At 41.7% G+C, this 25,434-nt stretch overlaps 1 protein-coding gene across 1 annotated transcript; it reads left to right on the plus strand.

Moving 5' to 3' along the window:
- Nucleotides 1-581: 581 nt before the first annotated feature.
- On the plus strand, nt 582-24,568 carry zw10 (zw10 kinetochore protein). Its single transcript, XM_061899026.1, has 16 exons — nt 582-821; nt 5,571-5,705; nt 6,060-6,161; nt 6,268-6,345; nt 9,238-9,397; nt 11,788-11,940; nt 12,027-12,224; nt 12,301-12,437; nt 16,583-16,765; nt 16,846-17,075; nt 18,977-19,048; nt 19,145-19,314; nt 21,446-21,576; nt 21,640-21,771; nt 21,841-22,043; nt 24,186-24,568. The coding sequence occupies exons 1-16, from the start codon at nt 717-719 to the stop codon at nt 24,304-24,306; spliced, it is 2,310 nt and encodes a 769-aa protein (XP_061755010.1). The 5' UTR covers nt 582-716; the 3' UTR covers nt 24,307-24,568.
- Nucleotides 24,569-25,434: the final 866 nt, after the last annotated feature.

Raw genomic sequence — 25,434 nt, forward strand, 5'->3', positions numbered from 1 at the left:
CCAAGGTTGGGAGGGAGTGTTATTATTTTACATTTATTATTTTTCTGTATTTAAAAAAAATACGGGGAAGACCCAGGACACGTTGGGAAGACTATGTCTCCCGGCTGGCCTGGGAACGCCTCGGGATCCCCCGGGAAGAGCTAGACGAAGTGGCTGGGGAGAGGGAAGTCTGGGCTTCCCTGCTTAGGCTGCTGCCCCCGCGACCCGACCTCGGATAAGCGGAAGATGATGGATGGATGGATATTTTAATTATTTTCATCATTATTATTTTTATTAATTTATTTTTTTATTTTAAAAACAAATTTTTTTTGAAGGAGTGTGGGGGGACAAAACATGTTTGTTTTCTCAACACTTTATTATGATTTCCTTATCAAATGAATAAATAGATCCATCCATCCATTTCTACCGCTTGTCCCTTTTTGGGGTCGCGGGGGGGTCGCTGGATCCTATCTCAGCTGCATTCAGGCGGAAGGCGGGGTACACACTAGACAAGTTGCCTTTTCATCACAGTGAATAAATAGATTTAATTTAAAAATGGAAATGGACGGATGGGCTTGATCTTTCTCGGCTACCGTAGAACAAACTTGAGTGGCGGGGGGCGGGACTTCCTGTCCCATCAACCAAGACACGAAAACCCGCTTGGCGCGCGTTGGTCTGTCATAGTTGTTTTTTTAAAATACTAGCAAAAAATCCTCCACATTTTCTAGTGTTACACAATGTCGTCGTTTGTCACCGAAGTCCTCGCCAGCTCTGGCAAACTCCAGAAAGAGGACCTGTCAAGTAAAATCAGCAAAATGTCGCGCAAGATTGAAGACACGAAGGTAGGAGGCGCTGTGCTAGCCTAGCATAGCTAGCCTGATGCTAAGTCGCTACAAGTTTCGGCGATGCATATAATGACAAAAAAAACAATGTTCACGTATTTAAACTGTGTGGCCCGCCCCTAACTATTACAAAGTTACACACATGCTTTTTTTTGGATAAGTTTTCGTATTTTTTTTACTCCCCTCAGCCTACGTGGCCCCGTTACACTTAATAACAGTGCACCACTCTGTTGACTTGTTACTACTGGCGTTACAGGAACTATACAGTTGTGATCAAAATTATTCAACCCCCACACAATGTTGGTGTTTTAGCAAGTTGGACAATTATTCTGTATTTTGTTTATAGTCATATCAAATAAGGATGGATTAAATAGACAAATGCTACTTGAATTACAACATTATATTTTGTAACATACCAAACAGTGTAATTTCTTTTAATATCTCATTGACGAAATTATTCAACCCCTTGAAGATCATAACTCTTAAGAACAGAATTTGAATAAGGTCTTTTCAATCAGGTGTTGATGTGATTAGAACCATAACGAGCAACAATTAAACTGATTGAAAAAGACTGTGACGCTCAGCTTCTTGTAGACGGTCAATGGTGTATTTGCAACATGGTGAAGTCCAGGGAGTGGTCAAAGAAGTCAAGAGAGGAGGTCATTTCTCTTCATAAGAAAGGATATGGATATAAGAAAATAGCAAAGACATTACACATTCCAAGAGACACAGTTGGGAGCATAATTTGCAAGTTTAAAGCTAAAGGCACAGTGGAAACACTACCTGGGCGTGGTAGAAAGAGGATGCTGTCCGGTATTTGAAGCATGCAGTGGAGAAAAACCCCCGGGTAACAGCTGAGGAACTAGAAGAGGACATTGCAGAGGGTAGAACGCAGGTTTCGTCCCAGACAAAAAGGCGCGCACTACGAGATGAAGGCCTCCATGCCAGAACTCCCAGGCGCAACCCACTTCTGACTACCAGGTCACAAGGAAAATAGACTCCAGTATGCCAAAAATCATCTGGACAAACCCCAAAGGTTTTGGGAAACTGTTCTATGGAGTGATGAGACAAAACTGGAACTCTTTGGGCCTATGAATCATCGTTATGTCTGGAGGAGAAAAAATGAAACTTACAAAGAGAAGAACACCTTTCCTACTGTTAAGCATGGTGGGGGGGTCAATCATTCTCTGGGGCTGTTTCTCTGCCTCAGGTACCGGGAATCTCCAGCGCGTTCAAGGCATTATGAATTCTATTTCCTACAGGGATATATTAGCTGCAAATGTCATGGAGTCAGTGACGAAGCTGAGGCTTGGGAGACGTTGGACCTTCCAACAGGACAACGAGCCCAAGCATACCTCCAAATCAACATCAGAGTGGTTGCAGAAGAAGGGCTGGAAGACTCTGGAGTGGCCTTCACAGCCGCCAGACCTAAATCCTATAGAAAAGCTGTGGTGGGACTTGAAGAAGGCAGTTGCAGCACGCAAGCCCAAGAATATGAATGACATGGAGGCCTTTGCCAAAGAGGAATGGGCTAAAATACCTGTAGATGGTTGCAAGAAGCTTGTGTCCGCTTATGTATCACCTTTGAAGGATGTCATTACTGCCAAAGGATGTTCTACTAAGTACTAAAGATGCATGTAACTAGGGGGTTGAATCATTTTGTCAATAAGATATTAAGAAAAATGTCATTTTTGGTATTTTGTAAAATACAGTGTTACAATTTAAGTTGCATTTGTCTATTTGACACATCTTTATTTGATATGACTATAAACAAAATACGCAATAAATGTCCAACTTGCTAAAACACCAAAATTGTGTGGGGGTTTGAATCATTTTGATCACAACTGTACGTGGTTATGAGTTCATTTAGCCAGAATCGAGCACATTGTCATAATAGATAATATATCAATCACAATCAGATGTATACAGTCGTGGTCAAAAGTATACATACACTTGTAAAAAAATCAATCAATGTTTATTTTATATAGCCCTAAATCGCTAGTGTCTCAAAGGGCTGCACAAACCACAACACAAACCACAACAACATCCTCAGTAGAGCCCACATAAGGGCAAGGAAAACTCACCCCAGTGGGACGTCGGTGACAGTGACAATGATGACTATGAGAAACCTTGGAGAGGACCACATATGTGTGCAAACCCCGTTTTTTTCAAGTACCAGAAGAGTGGAAAAATAGGTTGACTTTATATGCTTATTTGTGTTTCATTGTATCCAATAAACTATCTAATTGTATTTCCGATCTGCAAAGTATGTGAATATACTGTCTAAACATCACAAATTGCCATTAATTCAGTCAGCCTTTTTGAATATTGCGCTCCGAATACTTGGGCTATTTCCGGAGATTGACGCCACTGGAGGAACGCTTCTGCACTCTGTCCATGTTATCAGATCAGTCGTACTGGAAAAACACAAACATTTGAGAGACATGTGCTGTCTATCATTCGCAATCCCTACATTAAGTTAAGTTAAACTATGATATAAGACATGAACACGTCTTTTCCCTTTTTTAATGCATTCTCATTCGTAAATAAATAAATGCACAAAAAGTCAGTCAATGCGGGCTCTCTATTATACAAATTATGTCCTTGTGGCTTGTGCAGCCCTTTGAAAGACATGTAATTAAGTGCTATATAATAAACTTTGATTGATTGATATAAAAAAAATAACATTTAAGTTTTTTCTTTTTAGGCGTTTGTAATCCCGTTTTTGTACTTTTTACACTTATTTTACCACAGTAGTGTGCTCTTTGTGTCAAATAAAATTGTATAAATGGTTGTTTATTAAATGCAAAAATCCTTACATTTATTGGAGCAATACATCGTTGGAAAGTTTTGACCAATATTTTAAATCAAAGCATAGCAATCGTGTACAAGATACGTTGTACTTGTGGAAGGTTCTTTTAGGAAACCTTTATTTTGTTAGCAGTCAGACCAGGTGTGGCGCACCAAGCTATTATTGTGAAAGGGGAAAGTGTGCTTTACTGCTGTTCTCAGCTTGATGCGAGGCTGAAAAAAAAAAAAGAGAGAAAGCTCCTATTAGCCCGTTAATGTTACATCGATGATGTCGTTCACAAAAAACGAGCAGATAAAATGTGTTGTGGGTGTATGGATTGTTCTTGCTAGCTTTAACTATGTAGTTTAGCCGCTGTTTCGAGTGACTGTCTCGACATTAGTTTAGGGACATGTTTCAGGGATGAATAAGCGTTCCCGGAAACATTATTTTCCCAAACAAATGTTCCCTCTCCTCGCAATGACCACATTTAAGTCACATTTATGTCAATTTCCCTGATATTATTTTGCTTTTATCAGCGGATTCCGTTTGACGGGGCAATTATGTGACTTTGTCCGCGGTTTCTTTAGCGTTGTTGAGTTTAATGATTATTAAATAGTGCTGTGTCTAATAAAAAGTAGTAACCATTTTAAGATCCCAAACTTTAAGTAGACGTTAGAGATGCGCAAGATAGGCAATTATATCATCCGCATCACCAAAATCGTCTTCCACTCGCTGTTCACCCGAACCAACATTTTATCAGGACCGTACCTGCCCGCCAACCGCCCGCTGAATTACATCAGCGGTTGGCCACCTTTACCACTCACAGAGCTATTAAAACCTGTTTCACAGAGTATTGAAGTAGATAGATAGATAGATGGTACTTTATTGATTCCTTCAGTAGGCTGGAGCCGCTAACGTTCTCGCGACTATTCAACAGCGTTCATCATGATGACAAGAATATGGGTATGCTGAGAAACCATTACATTTGACACCTTCAACAACATGTACAAACCGATGGTTGGTCCAGCAACATGTTGTGTGCAGCTTCCGCAATCACACGTATGAGATTGAAAGGCATACTGGGTGATACAGAGTACACTGATGGTTGTGATATAAACAACTTTAACACTTACTAATATGCGCCACGCTGTGAAGCCACTCAATACAAGATTGACAAACACATTTATGGAGAACATCCTCACAGTAACACAACACAACTAATACCCATAATCCTTTGTATTCATGACACAAGCTGAATATATTTTATACCCCCGTGTGGCGCAAATTACGAAGAGTGTTAAAATTGTTTATATCACAACCATTGGTGTACTCTGTGTCACCCAGTATGCCTTGCAGTCGTGTGTGTGTGTTGCCGCGGTAACCACACACACAACATGATGCTGGACTGACAAGCAGATCGTGCCTGATGTAGAAGGCGACAAAGCCAATGGCTTCATAGCACGCCCTAATACTTAATATCTGGGTGACTGCCGGCAGTCATTCAAGAGAATAATAGCGTCTCCTATTGACTTCTTCGCTTTATGACACAAGTCTTAAATGGCTCTTTGAATGGCAAAGGATACCGATCCCAGAACCATGTATATCAAATATCTCCGGATGGTTCAACCGCCACCCGCCCGAATCTAATTAAAATCTATTTTTTCGTCATGTCAACCACCCGACCCGCGGTTTACCCGCGGACTCCACGGATGAGACCGCAAACCGCGCATCTCTAGTAGACGTTGTCTTTTTTTCACTAATACGCTCACTAATGTTGGCTGCCCATTAATAGTTGTTGTTTTTTTCTCGATGTAGTATGTTTTCATGATCGTGAGAAGCCATAATCTAAATCTAAATTTGATTAATTGCCCAGCTCTAGTACTTATTACCCACAATCCATATTGTTGAGTGTTTATTTCATATTCATGTATGTATGTGTTTGATCCTCATTATTGCAGGAAGAAGTGTGTGACATGATGAACAAGCGATATCGGGAGTTCCTGCCAAACCTTCAAGCATCTGAAGACCTAATGGTGCAAGTGGACGACTTGTCCATAGAGATGGGGAGTCTTAAAAGCTTTATCGAGACCGAGGTATGCATTATTATTGTGGTTAAACTGAATGACGATGTTGACTCCCGCACGGCGGAGCAGTGCTCTGCCTCATAGTCTGGAGATCTATGTGTGCCGTTTGCATGTTCACCATCTGGCACTCTCTCAGGTCCCTAAAACATGTAAGTTAGGCCAACTGGAAGCTCTAAGTTGTCCATAGGTGTGAGTAGTTGTTTGTCTATACGTTCCCTGTGATTAACTAGAGACCAATCCAATTTGTAGCTCGCTTGTGAAACTAATGAGGGACCGCTAATATAGATTAAAAAAAAAATTGGAGCTCATACACTGAATTAAATTATCTTCGAGTTATATTTGTGTTGTTTTAAAACAAAACAGGTGCGGATAAATATGCACGAGGCCGTGGCAGAGTACGCCACGTTGAAGCAACAGTTGGAGAAAAACACTGTGGTCATCGCAATGCTTGGACACCTGAAAGAGGTGCACAACAATCATCTATGGACCAGACCATTTTTGACATGACAGCCTTGATCCAGTCGCACTTGCATTTGGTCAAAATAAGCAAGTATGCATTTATGTCCCCTAGTTCCATAATTCAATGGAGGAGTACAGCAAAGCCTTGCAGGAGAAGAAGTATGTTGACGCAGCCAACCAGTTGGAAAAGGTAAGAGCATTTTGCATGGAAATAGTTTACTTTTGGTTTGGTAAAGCTGCGTACCGATTTTTTCACTATGTACTAGTGTTGTCCCGATACCAATATTTTGGTACCAGTACCAAAATTATTTCGATACTCTTTGGTAGTTTTCTATTAAAAAAAAATGGACCACAAAAAATTGCATTATTGGCTTTATTTTAACAAAACATCTTATGGTACATTAAACATATGTTTCTTATTGCAAGTTTGACCTTAAATGAAATAGTGAACATACAAGAAAAGTTGTCTTTTATTAGTAAGTAAGCGAACAAAGGCTCCTAATTTAGCTGCTGACATATGCAGTAACATATTGTGTCATTTTCCATTCTATTATTTTGTGAAAATTATTAAGGACAAGTGGTATAAAAGGAATGAATAATTTACTTGTTCATTTACTGTTAATATCTGCTTACTTTCTCCTTTAACATGTTCTATCTACACTTCTGTTAAAATGTAATAATCAATTATTCTTATGTTGTTTTTAAATAAATAAATAAATGATAAATGGGTTGTACTTGTATAGCGCTTTTCTACCTTCAAGGTACTCAAAGCGCTTTGACACTACTTACACATTTACCCATTCACACACACTGATGGAGGGAGCTGCCATGCAAGGCGCTAACCAGCACCCATCAGGAGCAAGGGTGAAGTGTCTTGCTCAGGACACAGCGGACATGACGAGGTTGGTACTCGGTGGGGATTGAACCAGGGACCCTCGGGTTGCGCACGGCCACTCTCCCACTGCATAAGTTTTGGATGATAGCACACATTTGGGTATCAATCCAATACCAAGTTGTTGGTCATATTCAAAGTCCTCATGTCTCCAGGGACATATTTCCTGAGTTTTTAAACATAATACACATTTTTTAAAAACGAAAGAAAATGTTGTGATGACAAAAATTGACATAATCGTAGTAGTATCGACTGGATATGCTACTGTACTTGGTATCATTACAGTGGATGTCAGGTGTAAATCCACCGTTGGTGTTTGTTTACATTTTGACGCCGGCGAGCTACGGTATGTAGTGAACCATGTTTAGTTATTCCTTTTCCTGCAGGGATGATATTTGTAAGAAACTTACTTTATTTGTTGCCAAGGAGCCGAGGATTAGTGAATTAGAAGTAGCTCCAACACTGCAGACGTTAGCAACCAGCCATGCCTTAAAGCAACTCTTCCTGAAGGCGTTTCAGTGTTATAACTTCACCTTTACCTTTAGTTTTTAAGCCAAAATGCGTCCGTTCTCCCTTTTCTGTCTACACACTTAGTCTGCTTGTAAGTACTCTGTGATTGTGCACTGCCGAACATGCTCGTCTGCTCGTAAACCAGTATTGACACAACGTAACAACAACAGGGGTGGCGGACCGGTACTTTTCAGAGGCAATATAGTACCGAATATGATTAATTAGTATCGCGGTACTATAATAATACCGGTGTAGCGCAGTGGTCCCCAACCTTTTTGTAGCTGTGGACCGGTCAATGCTTGATAAATTGTCCCGCGGCCCGGCAGGGGGGGTTCTTTTTTTATTTTTTTTCTTTGTCATGAATAAGGGAGGTTTTTTTGGGTTGGTGCACTAATTGTAAGTGTATCTTGTGTTTTTTATGTTGTTTTAATTTAAAAAAAAAAAAGAATAAAAAAAAAAAAAAAAAATTATAAAAAATTATTCTGCGGCCCGGTACCCCAGTGGTTGGGGACCACTGGTGTAGCGTAAAACCCTACTCTGTACACATTAAAAGTGGTGAACAGGAAGCATGCTATTGGCGCTGCAATGCACCTCCCAGAGCACAAATATTGTGACAAACAGCGGGTGAAAAGCCGAGCCATTCAATGCAGAAGTGGAAATTTATTCAAACAAAAACTCAGCCTATGAGCGGGAGTTATGGCTCGGCATAGTGCTTGAAGAAGCGAGAGATGTGAATCTTATAAAAACTTACGATTCAATTTGAAAAAATAACAAAACCTTTGTTTTATTATCTCTCATAAGGATTGTGAACAATTGGCAAACTTTTTTTACGTGACGATTTCAACACTCCCAATTTGTTAATGAAAACTGCAACTAAGAGGCATGTTACAGTTAAATAGCTGGTGTGTAATAAGTACAATAGTTACAGTATTAGCACTTTTTAGGGTCCAACAAAGATGGGACCGCAAAGACTGAACAGACTAGCCAACACACCATAAACTATACACTACTGCCATCTGCAGTCTTGGACTTGCAGCTATAATTGAGACTCAAAAATGTGATCACGAAAAAGAAGATATAACAACCGGACAGCATGTGTCATGATCTGCTCATTTCAAACTGTTGCAATAAAAAAAAAGGTTTTATTATCAAAAACAATTTGTATTTATCAACACACACAAAAGTACTTAATATTGGTTTGGTTGATTGATTAAAACTTTTATTAGTAGATTGCACAGTACAGTCAATTTTCTGTACAATTGACCACTAAATGGTAACACCCAAATAAGTTTTTTTAAACTTGTTTAAGTCAGGGGTCCATGTTAATCAATTCATGGTACAGTTGAGTATCGGAATCAATTCCCTGGTACTGGGAATTAGTACCGTATCGGTTCAGATGTGAACAGTACCCATCCCTAATTATTGTGTACAGTCAGGGAGAATATAAGGCTCTCTTTGGAAAATGGATAGTGGTTTCGAAGATAGCGAAAATAAGGCACTTTAAAGCTTTATTTAGGGATATTCCGAGACCGGTAAAAATTTGAAAAATACAACAAGCCACTGGGAACTGATTTTTATTGTTTTTAACCCTTATGAAATTGTGATAATGTTCCCCTTTAAGGATTTCAATATATGCGTGCCTTATTTCAACAAGTCCAAAGTCATTCTGGCTTCTTCTAGGTAAGGATCCGTCTAGAGTCCCTCAAAGACTGGAACGCGTCACAGCTGCCACTGCTCAGTGCCTTAGGCGCCGAGTTAACGGTGCAGAGGGAAAACCTTGTCTACCATCTGGGAGAAGAGTGGAAGCGCCTCGTTGTCTGGAAGCTACCTCCTTCAACAGGTAGACAAGAACGCTTCTATTTAATTTTTCTGTCTATAGTCGGAAATACGTCTTTTATATCTGTAAAAATACAAAAATATATTTTCCGTTTTTGTTAGCTTTTTACAACCTACAATGTGTGTTAAAATCTTGAATCGTCTCCTTGCCATACCTGCCAACAACTACGGTTTTCCCGTAAAGAGTACGGTTTTTGATAATCCATTCCGGTTTGCGGCTGCAGTGGTAAAAACTATGGTTTTCCATTAAAAAAAATTAACTTCAAAAGGGAAGCTACATATCTTAACTTCATTTTCCAGTAGCGTGGCAGTAGGTTTGCTACATTTTAATCAAGTAGCGATTTTCGCAGCCTAGCTATTTTTAGACCCATGTAACGGTTTGCTAAGCGACATGCTACAAAAAGAGAGAGAGAGGGGGAGAAGAGAAAGAGATAAATTGACTAGTGCAACTCCACGGGCAGGGGACAAAATATGCGGGAAAATCAATGACGATTGGTGGGTTTACTTATAAGAACATCCATGATTGGGTAGTTGGTTTACTATAATGAGTCACGATAAGGCAAAACATTACGGACAGGCCAATCAGAGGCAAGATAGGGCAGGTAATCCAACCAGGAAGGGAACTCACAACAGATCCCAAATAAGGACGAGAGAGTCAGAGAAGAAGAGAGAATTTTCAAGTGGATGATTTATGTATTAAAAAAACAATTAGAGGATTCTCTTCCTTAGATTGTTCTTTTAGCGATGTAGACGACGTCTAGGAAACCTGCAATGCGTCTGCTTGGCCACGTTTGGACATATGTATGCTTCTGCATGATACAATGTTTACAATGTAAGCCCTAATCAAAACTGCCCTCGACATGGAAGACATGGGCTACACATTTAAGAACACGCATGCTTTTGATTACTTCTGCTACAGTGTAGCCCAGGGGTCACCAACCTTTTTGAAACCAAGAGCTACTTCTTGGGTACTGATTAATGCGAAGGGCTACCAGTTTAATACACACTTAAATACATTGCCAGAAATAGCCAATTTGCTCAATTTACCTTAAACTCTATGTTATTATTAATAATTAATGATATTTATCTTTGTGGAAACACTGATCATCTTCAATAGATATATATTTTTGAGGACATGTTTTAAATAGGTTAAAATCCAATCTGCACTTTGTTAGACTATACAACAAATTGGACCAAGCTATTATTCTAACAAAGACAAATCATTATTTTTGTAGATTTTCCAGAACAAAAATTTTTAAAGAAATTCAAAAGACTTTGAAATAAGATTTAAATGTTATTCTACAGATTTTCTAGATTTGCCAGAATATTTTTTTTGAATTTTAATCATGATAAGTTTGAAGAAATATTTCACAAATATTCTTCATCGAAAAAACCGAAGCTAAAATGAAGAATTTAATTAAATTTTATTTATTATTCTTTACAATGAAAAAAATACATTTACTTGAACACTGATTTAAATTGTCAGGAAAGAAGAGGAAGGCATTTAAAAGGTAAAAAGGTATGTGTGTAAAAATCCTAAAATCTTTTTTAAGGTTGTATTTTTTCTCTAAAATTGTCTTTCTGAAAGTTATAAGAAGCAAAGTAAAAAAATAAATGAATTTATTTAAACAAGTGAAGACCAAGTATATTTTTGGGGATTTTCTTCTTCTTTCTTTCTTAGTTTATTTGGAACATGAACACATTTACAATACAGACAAATTTTCAAATTCTATTTGAGTTTTGTCTCTCTTTAGAATTAAAAATGTCGATCAAAGCGGGGCAGCTCACTGGTACGTGCTGCTATTTGAGCTATTTTTAGAACCGTGTTGGTGACCCCTGGTGTAGCCTGTCTAAATGCTATGTTTCATTTTCATTGGTGTTTTAAAACAAGACAGTAGCTGACATTTTGTTCAATATTTCTACTGTTTATATTTTGACACTAAATAGTTGAATCATTTTGAAACATAAACTTCATGACTGCAAGATATTTATTTCATGCTGTAAATCACAAATGGCTATTCAGATAAAGGAAGTTAGCTAATAGAATAAACATTGTTTGTACTCTTTATGATGTTTGCATGTGGAGCAGTTAGGAGTTACCATGAATTGATTAACGTGGACCCCAACTTAAAAAAGTTGAAAAACTTATTCGGGTGTTGCCGTTTAGGGGTCAATATGTACTGTACTGTGCAATCTACTAATAAAAGTTTCAATCAATCAATCAAAGTGGAGAGGGAGTCGAAGAGATAGAAATTGGCTATTGCCCTCCTTATCCCCCCACCAGGGCACCGCTCTGGACAGTCTTTTTCGTGAAGTTCAAATCACATGCCTGCAGTAAATTACGCATTGAAATTACGTTTTTTTCAAATGGGCATTTGCAACTCTGACCTGCAGAGCCTGCAGGTGTGGCCTCCTTCCTGAAGGTGGAGCTATTCTTGAGCCAGTCTTCCATGAAGGACAGTGGTCCTGAACCTCCTGCTGTGCTGTGCAGCGTCCTGCAGGCCATGGCCATCCAGAGAGACCCCCAGCACAAGATCAAACTCTTCAGTGAGCGCAAAGCACAACAGGAAACCTAATTGACAGACCTGTACTCGCTATCCAAGACGGGAGCCTGCATACTGTCGTCCTTTCAGGCCAGGTGCTGCTGAAATACATGCTGAAGCCGGTGGTGCTGCACCCGTCTTTGGTGGTGAAGGTGATGGAGCAGCCGGGCAAGGGGGTTGCCATAACCTTTGAGAGCATGAAGGACTGCAAGGAGGAGCGCGTCAGTCCTTCGCAGGTCTACATTAAAATACTGCTGGTGCTCAAGACTCTTCACTCACTCCTGCTAGGTACAGTGTGGTTGTCTACAGCCTGACTTCTTGCCAGAAGTGAATGTGAGGATTGATTTGTTTTTGCTCTTCCCAGACATTTCTATTGGTGATAAAAAGCTGTCCGCCATTTTGGGCGAGCTGATATGGGAGGAGCTCTCGCGCTGCATCATCAACGAGTGTTTGCCCCAGTCCATCCCCACCAAGAGCAGCCAGCTGGAACAGTACGACACGGTACGTTGCACCTCGCACCAAGTTTAAGGAATTGTGCCTATCCTTCACAATCCTCATGTGAGACAAGCACACATATGTATGAAAGTAAGAGGATTCGCTCTATTCCGTCTAATAAAGTGCTCTAAAAAACATCCAGAAGCCTCCATCAAGGTTGAAGGCTGTAATAGCCCTGGGCCGATATTCGATAAGTCAATTATCCATCCATCCATCCATCCATCCATCCATCCATCCATCTTTTTCCGCTTATCCGGGGTCAGGTTGCTGGGGCAACAGCTTAAGCAGGGAAGCCCAACCTTTCCTCTCCCCAGCCACTTTGTCCAGCGCCTCCCGGGGGATCCCGAGGCGTTCCCAGGCCAGCCGGGAGTGAGAGTCTTCCCAACGTGTCCTGGGTCTTCCCTGTGGCCTTCTACTGGTCGAACGTGCCCAAAACACCTATTCCAAGGGAGGCGTTCGGGTGGCATCCTGACCAGATGCCCGAACCACCTCATCTGGCTCCTCTCGATGTGGAGGAGCAGCGGCTTTACTTTGAGTTCCTCCCGGATGGCAGAGCTTCTCACCCTATCTCTAAGGGAGAGCCCCGCCACACGGTGGAGGAAACTAATTTCGGCCGCTTGTACCCGTGATCTTGTCCTTTCGGTCATGACCCAAAGCTCATGACCATAGGTGAGGATGGGAATGTAGATCGACCGGTAAATTGAGAGCCTTGCCTTCCGGCTCAGCTCCTTCTTCACCACAACAAATCGATACAGCGTCCGCATTACTGAAGACGCTGCACCGATCACGATCCACTCTTCCCTCACTCGTGAAAAAGACTCAGAGGTAATTGAACTCCTCCATTTGGGGCAGGGTCTCCTCCCCAACCCGGAGATGGAACTCCACCTTTTTCCAGGCGAGAACCATTGACTCGGACTTGGAGGTGCTGATTCCCATCATAGTCGTTTCACACTCGGCTGCGAACCGATTCAGTGAGAGCTGAAGATCTTGGCCAGGTGAAGCCATCAGGACCACATCATCTGCAAAAAGCAGAGACCTAATCCTGCAGCCTCCAAACCGGATCCCCTCAACACCCTGACTGCGCCTAGAAATTCTGTCCGTAAAAGTTATGAACAGAATCGGTGACAAAGGTCAGCACAAACGGGTCCGACTTACTGCCGGCAATGCGGACCAAGCTCTGACACTCATCATACAATGAGCAAACCGCCACAATCAGACAGTCCGATACCCTATACTCTCTGAGCACTCCCCACAGGAGTTCCTGGGGTACACGGCTGAATGCCTTCTCCAAGTCCACAAAGCACATGTAGACTGGTTGGGCAAACTCCCATGCACCCTCAAGGACCCTGCCGAGACTCTAGAGTTGGACCACAGTTCCACGACCAGGATGAAAACCACACTGTTCCTCCTGAATCCGAGGTTCGACTATCCGGCGTAGCCTTCTGTCCAGTACACCTGAATAGGCCTTACCGGGAAGGCTGAGGAGTGAATTAGTCAATTAACCGACGATAAATGAAAATTAGGTTGGTAAGTTTTCCATGTGCATGCTTCAAGAACATTTGCGCTTTTCATCGGTTTCAGCCACTGCACGCGTTTGTGGTTTAGCAGAATGAAAAGAAGGTGACTCATCTTGTCCTTCAAGTGTTTTTGAGTCTTTGGGCAGCGATGCGGGGCCGCTGGCCCACGAGCCTCACACAGTCTATGCCAGGCCAACCCCTGCTCTTTTCCCCGTTTTACGCGGCTCTTACGTTAATAGCAAAGTTTGTTTTGTGTTTTTGGAATGTGCGTGATCGGCGAGCAAGATAGTCTGTAAGAGCGATCGCACATTCTGCGGCTGTGGGCGTTCGTACTTTTAAATAAATGATAGCCACGATAATCGCTGTGAAACTCCCGACAGTTACTATTACCCTATTCAATTAAAATGATCGAAAAACCTTTATTCATAACCGCACTTTGATACAGATGGACAGACTGGCACTAGTTTGCTAGCTAGCTAAAATAAGTGGGTTTCCGTCACGTGACCTAGAGGCACATCTGGGTTTGAGGCGATGGTCCAAGCCACGGGTCGGCAACGCAAAATGTTAAAAAAGCCATATTGGACCAGAAATACATATTAAAAAATCTGTCTGCAGCCGCAAATAATTTAAAAGTCTTATAAGTGTTATAATGAAGACAACACATGCTGTAAGTGTCTATATTAGCTATATTAGCCTACTATCAAAACGACTATGTGTCGCAGGCTGACACAAATCTTCGTTGACAGAAATTGTATTATTTATTCTACACATTTTTGCAACATTGGAAAACATTAGTAAAATGGAGGCTTCTCAGAGGGTAACTCCTGAGTGCTAAAATTGCCAAAAGTTAATCAATAGTCATTATACCAGTCTGCAGCTTTTCACAAAATGCTTTTCTTTTGGAGGAAATTAGACTTTGTGTTTTGTTGTTTGTTATTAATGCTGCTGTTTTAACAATTTTTTTTAAATGCAAAAACAAAGTTAATTGGCTTTTTTTAGCACTTTGCCTGTTCCCTACTTTTTAATGAATACATTTTAAGATTCATTTAAATCTTAAAACAGCTAAATGCGCATCACAGTTGTGATGCAGTATACTGCATACAGTATACTTTACTGTAGTATGCTGTATGCAAAGAGACAAAAAACTGGTTTTAGCATCTTTAGTAAATATAGAAGTTCCTGGGTTCAAACTCGGCCTCGGGATCTTTCTGTGTGGAGTTTGCATGTTCTTCCTGTGACTGCGTGGGTTCCCTCCGGGGACTTTGGCTTCCTCCCACTTCCAAAAACATGCACCTAGGGATAGGTTGATTGGCAACACTAAATTGGCCCTAGTGTGTGAATATGAGTGCGAATGTTGTCTATCTGTGTTGGCCCTGTGATGAGTTGGCGACTTGTCCAAATGCAGCTGACATAGGCTGCAGCACCCCCCGCCACCCCAAAAGGGACAAGCGGCAGAAAATGGATGGATGGATATATGAATGAATTAGTCATCTTTGTTGTTTGTAAGCACATGCCTAAAGTAACTTGAGCTGCATTTAAAAGTCAATGGAAAAAATAGAGCCATTATATATGTGTATGCTTTATTATCCGACTACTGGAATAATCGTTAAGATAGTCATTGAATAATCAACTATCAAAATAGTCGCTCTAGTGGCGATATTATTGTTTATCAGCGATAATTTTTAGGTCAATATATCGTCGAGCAAAATTTGTTAGTAGCCCAGGCCTACGCTGTAAGTATATTTGTAATAATTATATGAATATTTATTGGTCATTTTGGGAATACGGCGGCGTATTAATTTTACAGACCCATCACAACGTTTGCTTTTTCCTACAACATCAACACGACTAATCATGGCAGACTTCATGAGAGACAACAAAGTATACTTCGGGACAATGATGATCGAGAACTTTATATTTTGAGCCTAAATATAAGGGGTAAGATCTACAAGTTTTAGAAGCTGCATGCTAAACAGATGCAGCTTTATATATAAACAAGATATACAAACTAAGAACATAATAAAACAATCACTTTACTGTACAATGTCTGCTCTCACTTGGATGCGGACTGATGGGATGTTGTTTTCTTCCTGTTTGGATGAAGAATTAATCATAATCCTCATGCAGGTAAAAAAAGAAAAGGTGCAGTAAACAGGCAGCTTTTCCTGTCTTTCTCGCGATTTCCGGGTCTAAGTTGGATGTTATCATTAATTGACTTCTCAGTTTATGGCCACATCATGATTTATAATCTCGATTTAACTTTTCACCAAGCAACTCACCGGCTCAATATCAGTATAGCACCATAAGCTAGTTAGCTCTCTGTGATCACGGCGCAGCTAGAAATAGTTTGTCTGCGTTAGTGCTTACAAAAACAATATCGCTAATATTTGTGTCACGAGGTGTAAATGGGGCATTGTTGGTGATTTTTGGATGTTTTTTAGAAGGCTTTAGGGGCGTAATTGAGTACCCCCATTAGCTGAATTGCCTCGTACTTGCTGTATTGTACGACTTGGAATGCATACGTTCTACAAAGGGATTGTGAATAACAGGCAAAATCAACAAAAAAATAAGTGCAGTTCCCCTTTCAACACGTGGTGCGGCGTCCGGTCATGTGACCTGCGGATCATCAAGCAGGTGATCAAGGAGACGGAGGAGTTTGAGAAGTCTCTGAAGGAGATGGGGTACCTGCTAGGCGACTCAACGGACCTGCTCAAGTACGCCAGGAACGTGAACTGCCACTTTGCCAGCAAGAAGTGCAAGGACGTCATCGTGGCCGCACGCAAACTCATGACCTCCAAGATTCACAACACCGTCAAGGTCCACCCTCGTTACTCCTCACTCGCGTGCTCTGCTTCTCTCCATGTGCTTCACAAGTGCGTCCGACCCCTGTCGGTTAGATCACGCCGGAGTGCAGGCTGCGTCTCCCCAAGCTGCCCGCTCCTGACAAGTCGGTGCGGGCCAAACAAGAGTCATCCCCAAAGGAGCGCGCCATCGCCACGGAAAGCGCCGGTCAGCTGTCGTCGTGGAGCCAGTGTCTGCCGGCGTGTCGCATCAGCGAGTGGGTGCAGCAGCTGATGGAGCTGGCTGTCAACACGCTGTACGAGGCGGTCGGAAGCTCCACCCAGTGGTTTGTCCAACTTTCTCCTCGCTATGTGAGCTACATGTTAACATTTTAACAGCAACATCAAGCTAGGTTAGCATATTTGCTGAATAAAAACAACATCATTAAACTTACACCTTACACTTTTGTGGTGAGCTACAGTTGTGATCAAAATTATTCAGCCCCACACAATTTTGGTGTTTCAGCAAATTGGACATTTATTCCGTATTTTGTTTATAGTCATATTAAATAAAGATGTGTCAAATTGACAAATGCAACTGAAATTGTAACACTGTATTTTACAAAATACCAAAAAAGGACATTTTTCTTAATATCTCATTGACAAAATGATTCAACCCCCTAGTTCCATGCATCTTTAGTACTTAGTAGAACATCCTTTGGCAGTAATGACATCCTTCAAAGGTGATACATAAGCGGACACAAGCTTCTTGCAACCATCTACAGGTATTTTAGCCCATTCCTCTTGGGCAAAGGCCTCCAGTTCATTCATATTCTTGGGCTTGCGTGCTGCAACTGCCTTCTTCAAGTCCCACCACAGCTTTTCTAGAGGATTTAGGTCTGGCGACTGTGAAGGCCACTCCAGAGTCTTCCAGCCCTTCTTCTGCAACCACTCTGATGTTGATTTGGAGGTATACTTGGGATCCTTGTCCTGTTGGAAGGTCCAACGTCTCCCAAGCCTCAGCTTCGTCACTGACTTCATGACATTTGCAGCTAATATATCCTGCTAGGAAATAGAATTCATAATGCCTTGAACGCGCTGGAGATTCCCGGTAACTGAGGCAGAGAAACAGCCCCAGAGCATGATTGACCCCCCACCATGCTTAACAGTAGGCAAGGTGTTCTTCTATTTGTAAGCTTCCTTTTTTCTCCTCCAGACATAACGTTGATTCAAAGGCCCAAAGAGTTCCACTTTTGTCTCATCGCTCCATAGAACAGTTTCCCAAAACCTTTGGGGTTTGTCCAGGTGATTTTTGGCATACTGGAGTCTATTTTCCTTGTGACCTGGTAGTCAGAAGTGGGTTGCGCCTGGGAGTTCTGGCATGGAGGCCTTCATCTCGTAGTGCGCCTTATTGTCTGGGACGAAACCTGCGTTCCCCCCTCTGCAATGTCCTGTTGTAGTTCCTCAGCTGTTACCCGGGGGTTTTTCACCACTGTACGCACACAGCATCCTCTTTCTACCACGCCCAGGTAGTGTTTCCACTGTGCCTTTAGCTTTAAACTTGCGAATTATGCTCCCAAGTGTGTCTTTTGGAATGTGTAATGTCTTTGCTATTTTCTTATATCCATATCCTTTCTTATGAAGAGAAATTATCTCCTCTCTTGACTTCTTTGACCACTCCCTGGACTTCACCATGTCGCAAATACACCACTGACCATCTACAAGAAGCTGAGCGTCACATTCTTTTTCAATCAGTTTAATTGTTGCTTGTTATGGTTCTAATCACATCTACAGGTGTTTTCAACACCTGATTGAAAAGGCCTTATTCAAATTCTGTTCTTAATAGTTATGATCTTCAAGAGGTTGAATCATTTTGTCAATGAGATATTAAGAGAAATGACACTGTTTGGTATGTTACAAAATATAATGTTGTAATTCAAGTTGCATTTGTCTATTTAATGCATCTTTATTTGATATGACTATAAACAAAATACGGAATAAATATCCTACTTGCTAAAACACCAAAATTGTGTGGGAGTTGAATAATTTTGATCACAACTGTAGGTGGTTTTAAGATGTGTTGCAAAACCTGTCTTGGTTTTGAACAAAACTGTCGTCATAAAGTGATGAGTAAATATTTGGTGGTATCATGTTTTCGCTTTAGTGGGACAAACATGGATTTTTCAAACTTCCAGTGCTCCACGTACACGTTACATCATTTCATTTCTTGCTGTTGTGTTCTTCACAGTGCTGTGCAACTCTTCTTCACTGTCAGAAACATCTTCCAGCTCTTCCAAGACGTTGTACCAACATATCACAAGTGAGGCTTTCTCTTGCCGTTACCACACATGAAGTCAACCAGCTTTCAGCTCGAAGGTGATGACACTTTTTTTTTTTTTTTTTTTTCTACCCCCAGGGAGAACCTCCTCAAGTTTCCTCACCTGGCCGCCATCCAGCACAACAACTGCATGTATCTGGCCCACCATCTCCTCACCTTGGGCCACTATTTCAGAGCCCACCTGCCGCAGCCCCTCAACCAAGGCATGGCTACCTTTGTCGACATGGTGCCAGGATTCAGGAAACTGGGTAACACATCACTTATTTGAAGGGCATTACCATTTATATTTATTAAGTACCCGTATTTTCTGGATGACAGGGCGCATCGGATTAAAAGGAGCACTGCCGATGAGTGCGTCTATTCTGTCTTTTTTCATACAAACCCGGTATTCATATGAGTTGGGCAATTGTGTTAGATGTAAATATAAACGGAATACAATGATTTGAAAATCCTTTTCAACCCATATTCAACTGAATGCACTACTAAGACAAGATATTTGATGTTCAAACTCATAAACTTTATTTTTTTTTTGCAAATAATAATTAACTTAGAATTTCATGGCTGCAACATGTGCCAAAGTAGTTGGGAAAGGGCATGTTCACCACTGTGTTAAATCACCTTTTCTTTTAACAACACTCAATAAACATTTAGGAACTGAGGAAACTAATTGTTGAAGCTTTGAAAATGGAATTCTTTCCCATTCTTGTTTCATGTAGAGCTTCAGTCGTTCAACAGTCCGGGATCTCCGCTGTCGTATTTTACGCTTCATAATGCGCCACACATTTTCAATGGGAGACAGGTCTGGACTGCAGGCGGGCCAGGAAAGTACCCGCACTCTTTTTTTACAAAGCCACGCTGTTGTAACATGTGCTGAATGTGGCTTGGCATTGTCTTGCTGAAATAAGCAGCGGCGTCCATGAAAAAATGGCAGCACATGTTGTTCCAAAACCTGTATGTACCTCTCAGCATTAATGGTGCCTTCACAGATGTGTAAGTTACCCATGCCTTGGGCACTAATGCACCCCCATACTATCACAGATGTTGGCTTTTGAACTTTGCGTCAATAACAGTCTGGATGGTTCGCTTCCCCTTTAGTCCGGATGACACGATGTCAAATATTTCCAAAAACAATTTGAAATGTGGACTCGTCAGACCACAGCACACTTTTCCACTTTGCATCAGTCCATCTTAGATGATCTCGGGGCCAGAGAAGCCGGCGGCGTTTCTGGATGTTGTTGATAAATGGCTTTCACTTTGCATAGTAGAGCTTTAAAGGCTTACTGGAATGAGATTTTCTTATTTAAACGGGGATAGCAGGTCCATTCTATGTGTCATACTTGATCATTTCGCGATATTGCCATATTTTTGCTGAAAGGATTTAGTAGAGAACATCCACGATAAAGTTCACAACTGTCGGTGCTAAGAGAAATGCCCTGCCTCTACCGGAAGTCGCAGACGATGACGTCACATGTTGATGACTCCTCACATATTTACGTTGATTTTAATGGGAGCCTGCAACAAACAGTGCTATTCGGACCGAGAAAACAACAGTTTCCCAATTAATTTGAGCGAGGATGAAAGATTCGTGTTTGAGGATATTAATAGCGACGGACTAGAAAAAATAAAACGAGTTAAAAAAATAAATAAAACCATTGCATTGGGAACACATTTACTAGGATAATTCTGGGAAATCCCTTATTTTTCTATTGTGTTGCTAGTGCTTTAGTGAGTTTAATATTACCTGATAGTTGGAGAAGTCAAATCCTGCAGTGCCAGACGTGTCCCCTTGCTTAAGCCAGTGCATGTCCAGGCCCGTCTGAAGTTTACCAGAGAGCACATGGATGATACATTAGTGGATTGGGAGAATGTCATGTGGTCAGATGAAACCAAAATAGAACTTTTTGGTATAAACGCACTTCGTCGTGTTTGGAAGAAGAAGAATACTGAGTTGCATCCCAAGAACACCATACCTACTGTGAAGCATGGGGGTGGAAACATCATGTTTTGGGGCTGTTTTTCTGCCAAGGAAAGAATGAATGGAGCCATGTATCGTGAGATTTTGAGCCAAAACCTCTTTCCATCAGTGAGAGCTTTGAATGGTTGACCAAATACTTATTTTCCTCCATAATTTACAAATAAATTCTTTAAAATTCCTACAATGTGAATTCCTGTTTTTTTTTTCACATTCTGTCTCTCACAGTTGAAGTGTACCTATGATGAAAATTACAGACCTCTGTCATCATTTTAAGTGGCAGAACTTGCACAATCGGTGGCTGACTAAATACTTTTTTGCCCCACTGTATACATAATTATTCTAACACCCGACGATTAAGGTGAACTAAACAGATGCTTTTTTTGCTCTGTTTTTTTGTCATACAGGCGCGCAGTGCTTCTTGAATCAGATGAACGTCCAGAGGGCGGAGCTGTTGGAGCGACTGTCCACCGCTCACAACTTCTGCAACCTGGATGAGGAGGACAACTACATGTCAGCCAGCAAGGCTGTGAGACAGGTGGGAGGGAATCCGTCTCGCGCCGCCTTTGCCATAGTCCTTTCACACACCTGCTGTCTGCAGGTCACCCATCAGTTAAAGCAGCTGGGGACGGTGTGGCAGGACGTCTTACCGGTCAGCATCTACTGCAAAGCCATGGGCAATCTCCTCAACACGGCCGTCACGGAAATGATAGCCAAGATCATGACGCTGGAGGTTCGCTGCAGTTGCGCCGTGTACGACATTTGTAGCGGAAAGCTCCATATTCCCCTTTTTGCGCTCCAGGATATCTCGTCGGAGGACGGAGAGCACCTGCATACGCTCTGCCAGGCGGTCATCGAGGACGGACCGCTGGTCTTCACCCCGCTGGCCGAGGAGCACAAGAACAAGAAATTTGAGGAGGAAGTTCCCCTTTACGTGAAGAAGTGGGACACCTTCAAGGAGCTGGACATCGTGCTGCGGGCCAACCTCCAGGAGATTGTGGACAGGTAAGGAGACGAGCAGGCTTCAGTGTCCATACACTAAATTAGTCTGACTTCTTAAATAGTTCCGCTCTAAATAAAGCCCATGGAAACGGCTTAATCCGATCGTGTTCGGTGTTTGAAAAGTCGGACTATCCGACCATCCATTTTCTACCGCTTATTCCCTTTGGAGTCACGGGGGGCGCTGGTGCCTATCTCAGCTACAATCGGGCGGAAGGAAGTGTACACCCTGGACAAGCCGCCACCTCATCGCAGGGCGAAAAGTCGGACTAACACACCTGGATTATGCGATTGGAAAGCAGATCTCAAGGGGCTGGGTGCGGCAGGCCAGTTTAGAAACCCTAGCGCAGAGCAGGGATGACCACGCTCCGACTTAAAGGCCTACTGAAATTAGACTTTCGTATTTAAACGGGGATAGCAGGTCCATTCTATGTGTCATACTTGATCATTAGATTAGATAGTACTCTATTTATTCCGTCAGGAGAGTTCCTTCAGAAAAATTATAATTTTCAGCACAATCCCATTCAAAATCAGACAAACATTACAGGGAGACAGAACAGGATCGCTGACGATTCTGCTGGCTTCCAGCGCCCCTTACAAAAAAGATGAGATACAGGTAAACAAATGGGGGGGAATGGGAGAAAAAAAATAGGTCTTAGCCTGAGCCCTGGAGAGGGGGTGCAGACTGAGGCCAAAGGAAAAAAACAACTCATAGCCATAGTACACATCACTCTTCCATGTGTGTAAGAGGGAAACATCAAAGAACACATTGGACATTAAAGACATTAAAGCAGCACATACAATCAGACATTTTTACATACAGCTATAAATAAAAAGTAAAAGAAACATATCCACTGTGGTGGCCTCTGCGGTGATCCACGCCATCGTCCGCTGGGGTGGAGGGAGCATGGCCAGAGACAGGAGCAGACCCAACAAAGCAACCAAGACAGCCGACTCCACTCTCGGCCAGTGTCCAGTCCGCATGGATGAGCGAGGATACATCCAAGGTGACTGAGGTGTCCGACACCTGCTCACCCAGCCAAGACACCGCGAAGCCTCTCCGTCCCAGCGCTCAGTGCTAGCTCCGCAGCCCTGTCCCCTCATCCGCATCTCCTCCAGTCCCTCCAAACCAACTCTGGTGTAGTAGAGACCCAGCATTTCGTGATATTGCCATATTTTTACTGAAAGGATTTAGTAGAGAACATCGACGCTAATAAAAAATCCTTGCCTTTACCGTAGGTCGCAGACAATGACATAGCCTCACATCCTCACATTGTTTATAATGGGAGCCTCCAACAAAAAGAGCTATTCGGACCGAGAAAAGGACAATTTCCCCATTAATTTGAGCGACGATGAATTATTCGTGGCTGAGGATATTGATAGAGGACTAGAAAAAAATAAAAATAAAGTTTAAAAAAAAAGGCGATTGCATTGTGAGCGATTCAGATGTTTTTAGACACATTTACTAGGATAATTCTGGCAAATCCCTTATCTTTCTATTGTGTTGCTAGTGTTTCAGTGAGATTATATAGTACCTGATAGTCGGAGGGGTGTGTCCACGGGTGTATTGACGCCAATCTCTGAGGGAATTAGTCACGGCAGCAGCAGTAAGAGGCGACTTTATACCACAATTTTCTCACCAAAACCTGCCGGTTGACAAGTGGTCGGGATCCATGTTCGCTTGACCGCTCGGATCCATAGTAAAGCTTCACCTCCGGGAATTTTAAACAAGGAAACACTGTGTGTTTGTGTGGCTAAAGGCTAAAAGCTTCCCACCTCCATCTTTCTACTTTGACTTCTCCATTATTAATTGAACAAATTGCAAAAGATTCAGCAACACAGATGTCCAAAATACTGTGTAATTGCGCGATGAAAAGAGACGACTTTTAGTCGCTAGTGGTGCTCGAGACGTCAGGCGCCCCCGTCATCATTCCGCGACGTTTTCAACAAGAAACTCCGCGGGATATTTAAAATTGTAATTTAGTAAACTAAAAAGGCCGTATTGGCATGTGTTGCAATGTTAATATTTCATCATTGATATATAAACTATCAGACTGCGTGGTGGGTAGTAGTGGGTTTCAGTAGGCCTTTAACACATAGGAGTGAAAATATTAAAAAAACTAACTATTTAAGGAAATCTGTTCTCAGGTGGGCTGACGGCAAAGGGCCTCTGGCTTTGGCGTTCACATGTGTGGAGATGAAGAGTCTGATCCGAGCTTTGTTCCAGAACACGGAGAGAAGAGCGGCGGCTCTTACCAAAATCAAATAAAACAGCGCCAAGAAGGGACTTTGTGGTATTTGTTAGGATTTAAAGGCACATGTTTTTGGCTCTGCATATGTTATCTATGGCCGGACGCACATAGAACTTGTTAACGGGTCAATGCTAACAGTCACAGTGGCCTAGACACGTGTATGAAGGAGCCAACTTGTGGATGGGGGGGTGGACCGTTCACATTTGAACCAAAACTCTCAGTACCTGGGAATCAAAGGTGCCAATTTTGTGTGTTAATAAATATTGTTTGTAAATAAAATCTAATTTTTTCATTGCATCTTTTAAAAAGGTTATTTGTCAATTACAGATAGATAGATAGTACTTTATTGATTCCTTCAGGTGAGTTCCTTCAGGAAAATTAAAATTCCAGCAGCAGTGTACAGAGTTGAGATCAATTTAAAAAAGAGTAAAAAGTAAATAATGGGGGTTTAAAAGGAAACAAAATAGAGAAATACTACAAAAAGAATAAAAACATTGGGAATAACAATATAACAGTAAAATAAGAATATAACAAGACAAAGTAGGCAGTAGTGACTTACAGTTGCAAGTCCAAGACATTAGATGGCAGTAGTGTAGAATTTTTGGTGTGTCAGCTATTCACTTCGGTCTTTGGTGAATGTAGTCTTTTGTTGCGCACTAAAAAGTATTAATACTGTAAGTATTGTAGTTATCACGCACCAGCTTTTTGATTGTAATGTGCTTGTTAGTTGATTTTATTATCACATTTAGAGATGTGAGACCGGTAATGCTAATCCGTAGCATGTCAATAGCAATGGGGCGGTATAGCTCGGTTGGTAGGGCGGCTGTGCCAGCAACTTGAGGGTTGCAGGTTCGATCCCCGCTTCCGCCATCCTAGTCACTGCCGTTGTGTCCTTGGGCAAGACACTTTACCCACCTGCTCCCAGTGCCACCCACACTGGTTTAAATGTAAAAAATAGATATTGGGTTTCACTATGTATAGCGCTTTGAGTCATTAGAGAAAAAGCGCTATATAAATATAATTCACTTCACAATGTATGTTAGCATTAAGCTATCGCATTTAAAGTGGAACCTCACTTTACTTATGTTGAAATGTTTTTCAGTCAATTTCTTTGTTGGCAGTGAAAACTGCAACATTCGTTTTGG

This window comes from Nerophis ophidion, linkage group LG04 (assembly GCF_033978795.1).
Source record: "Nerophis ophidion isolate RoL-2023_Sa linkage group LG04, RoL_Noph_v1.0, whole genome shotgun sequence".
Lineage (NCBI taxonomy): Eukaryota > Metazoa > Chordata > Actinopteri > Syngnathiformes > Syngnathidae > Nerophis > Nerophis ophidion.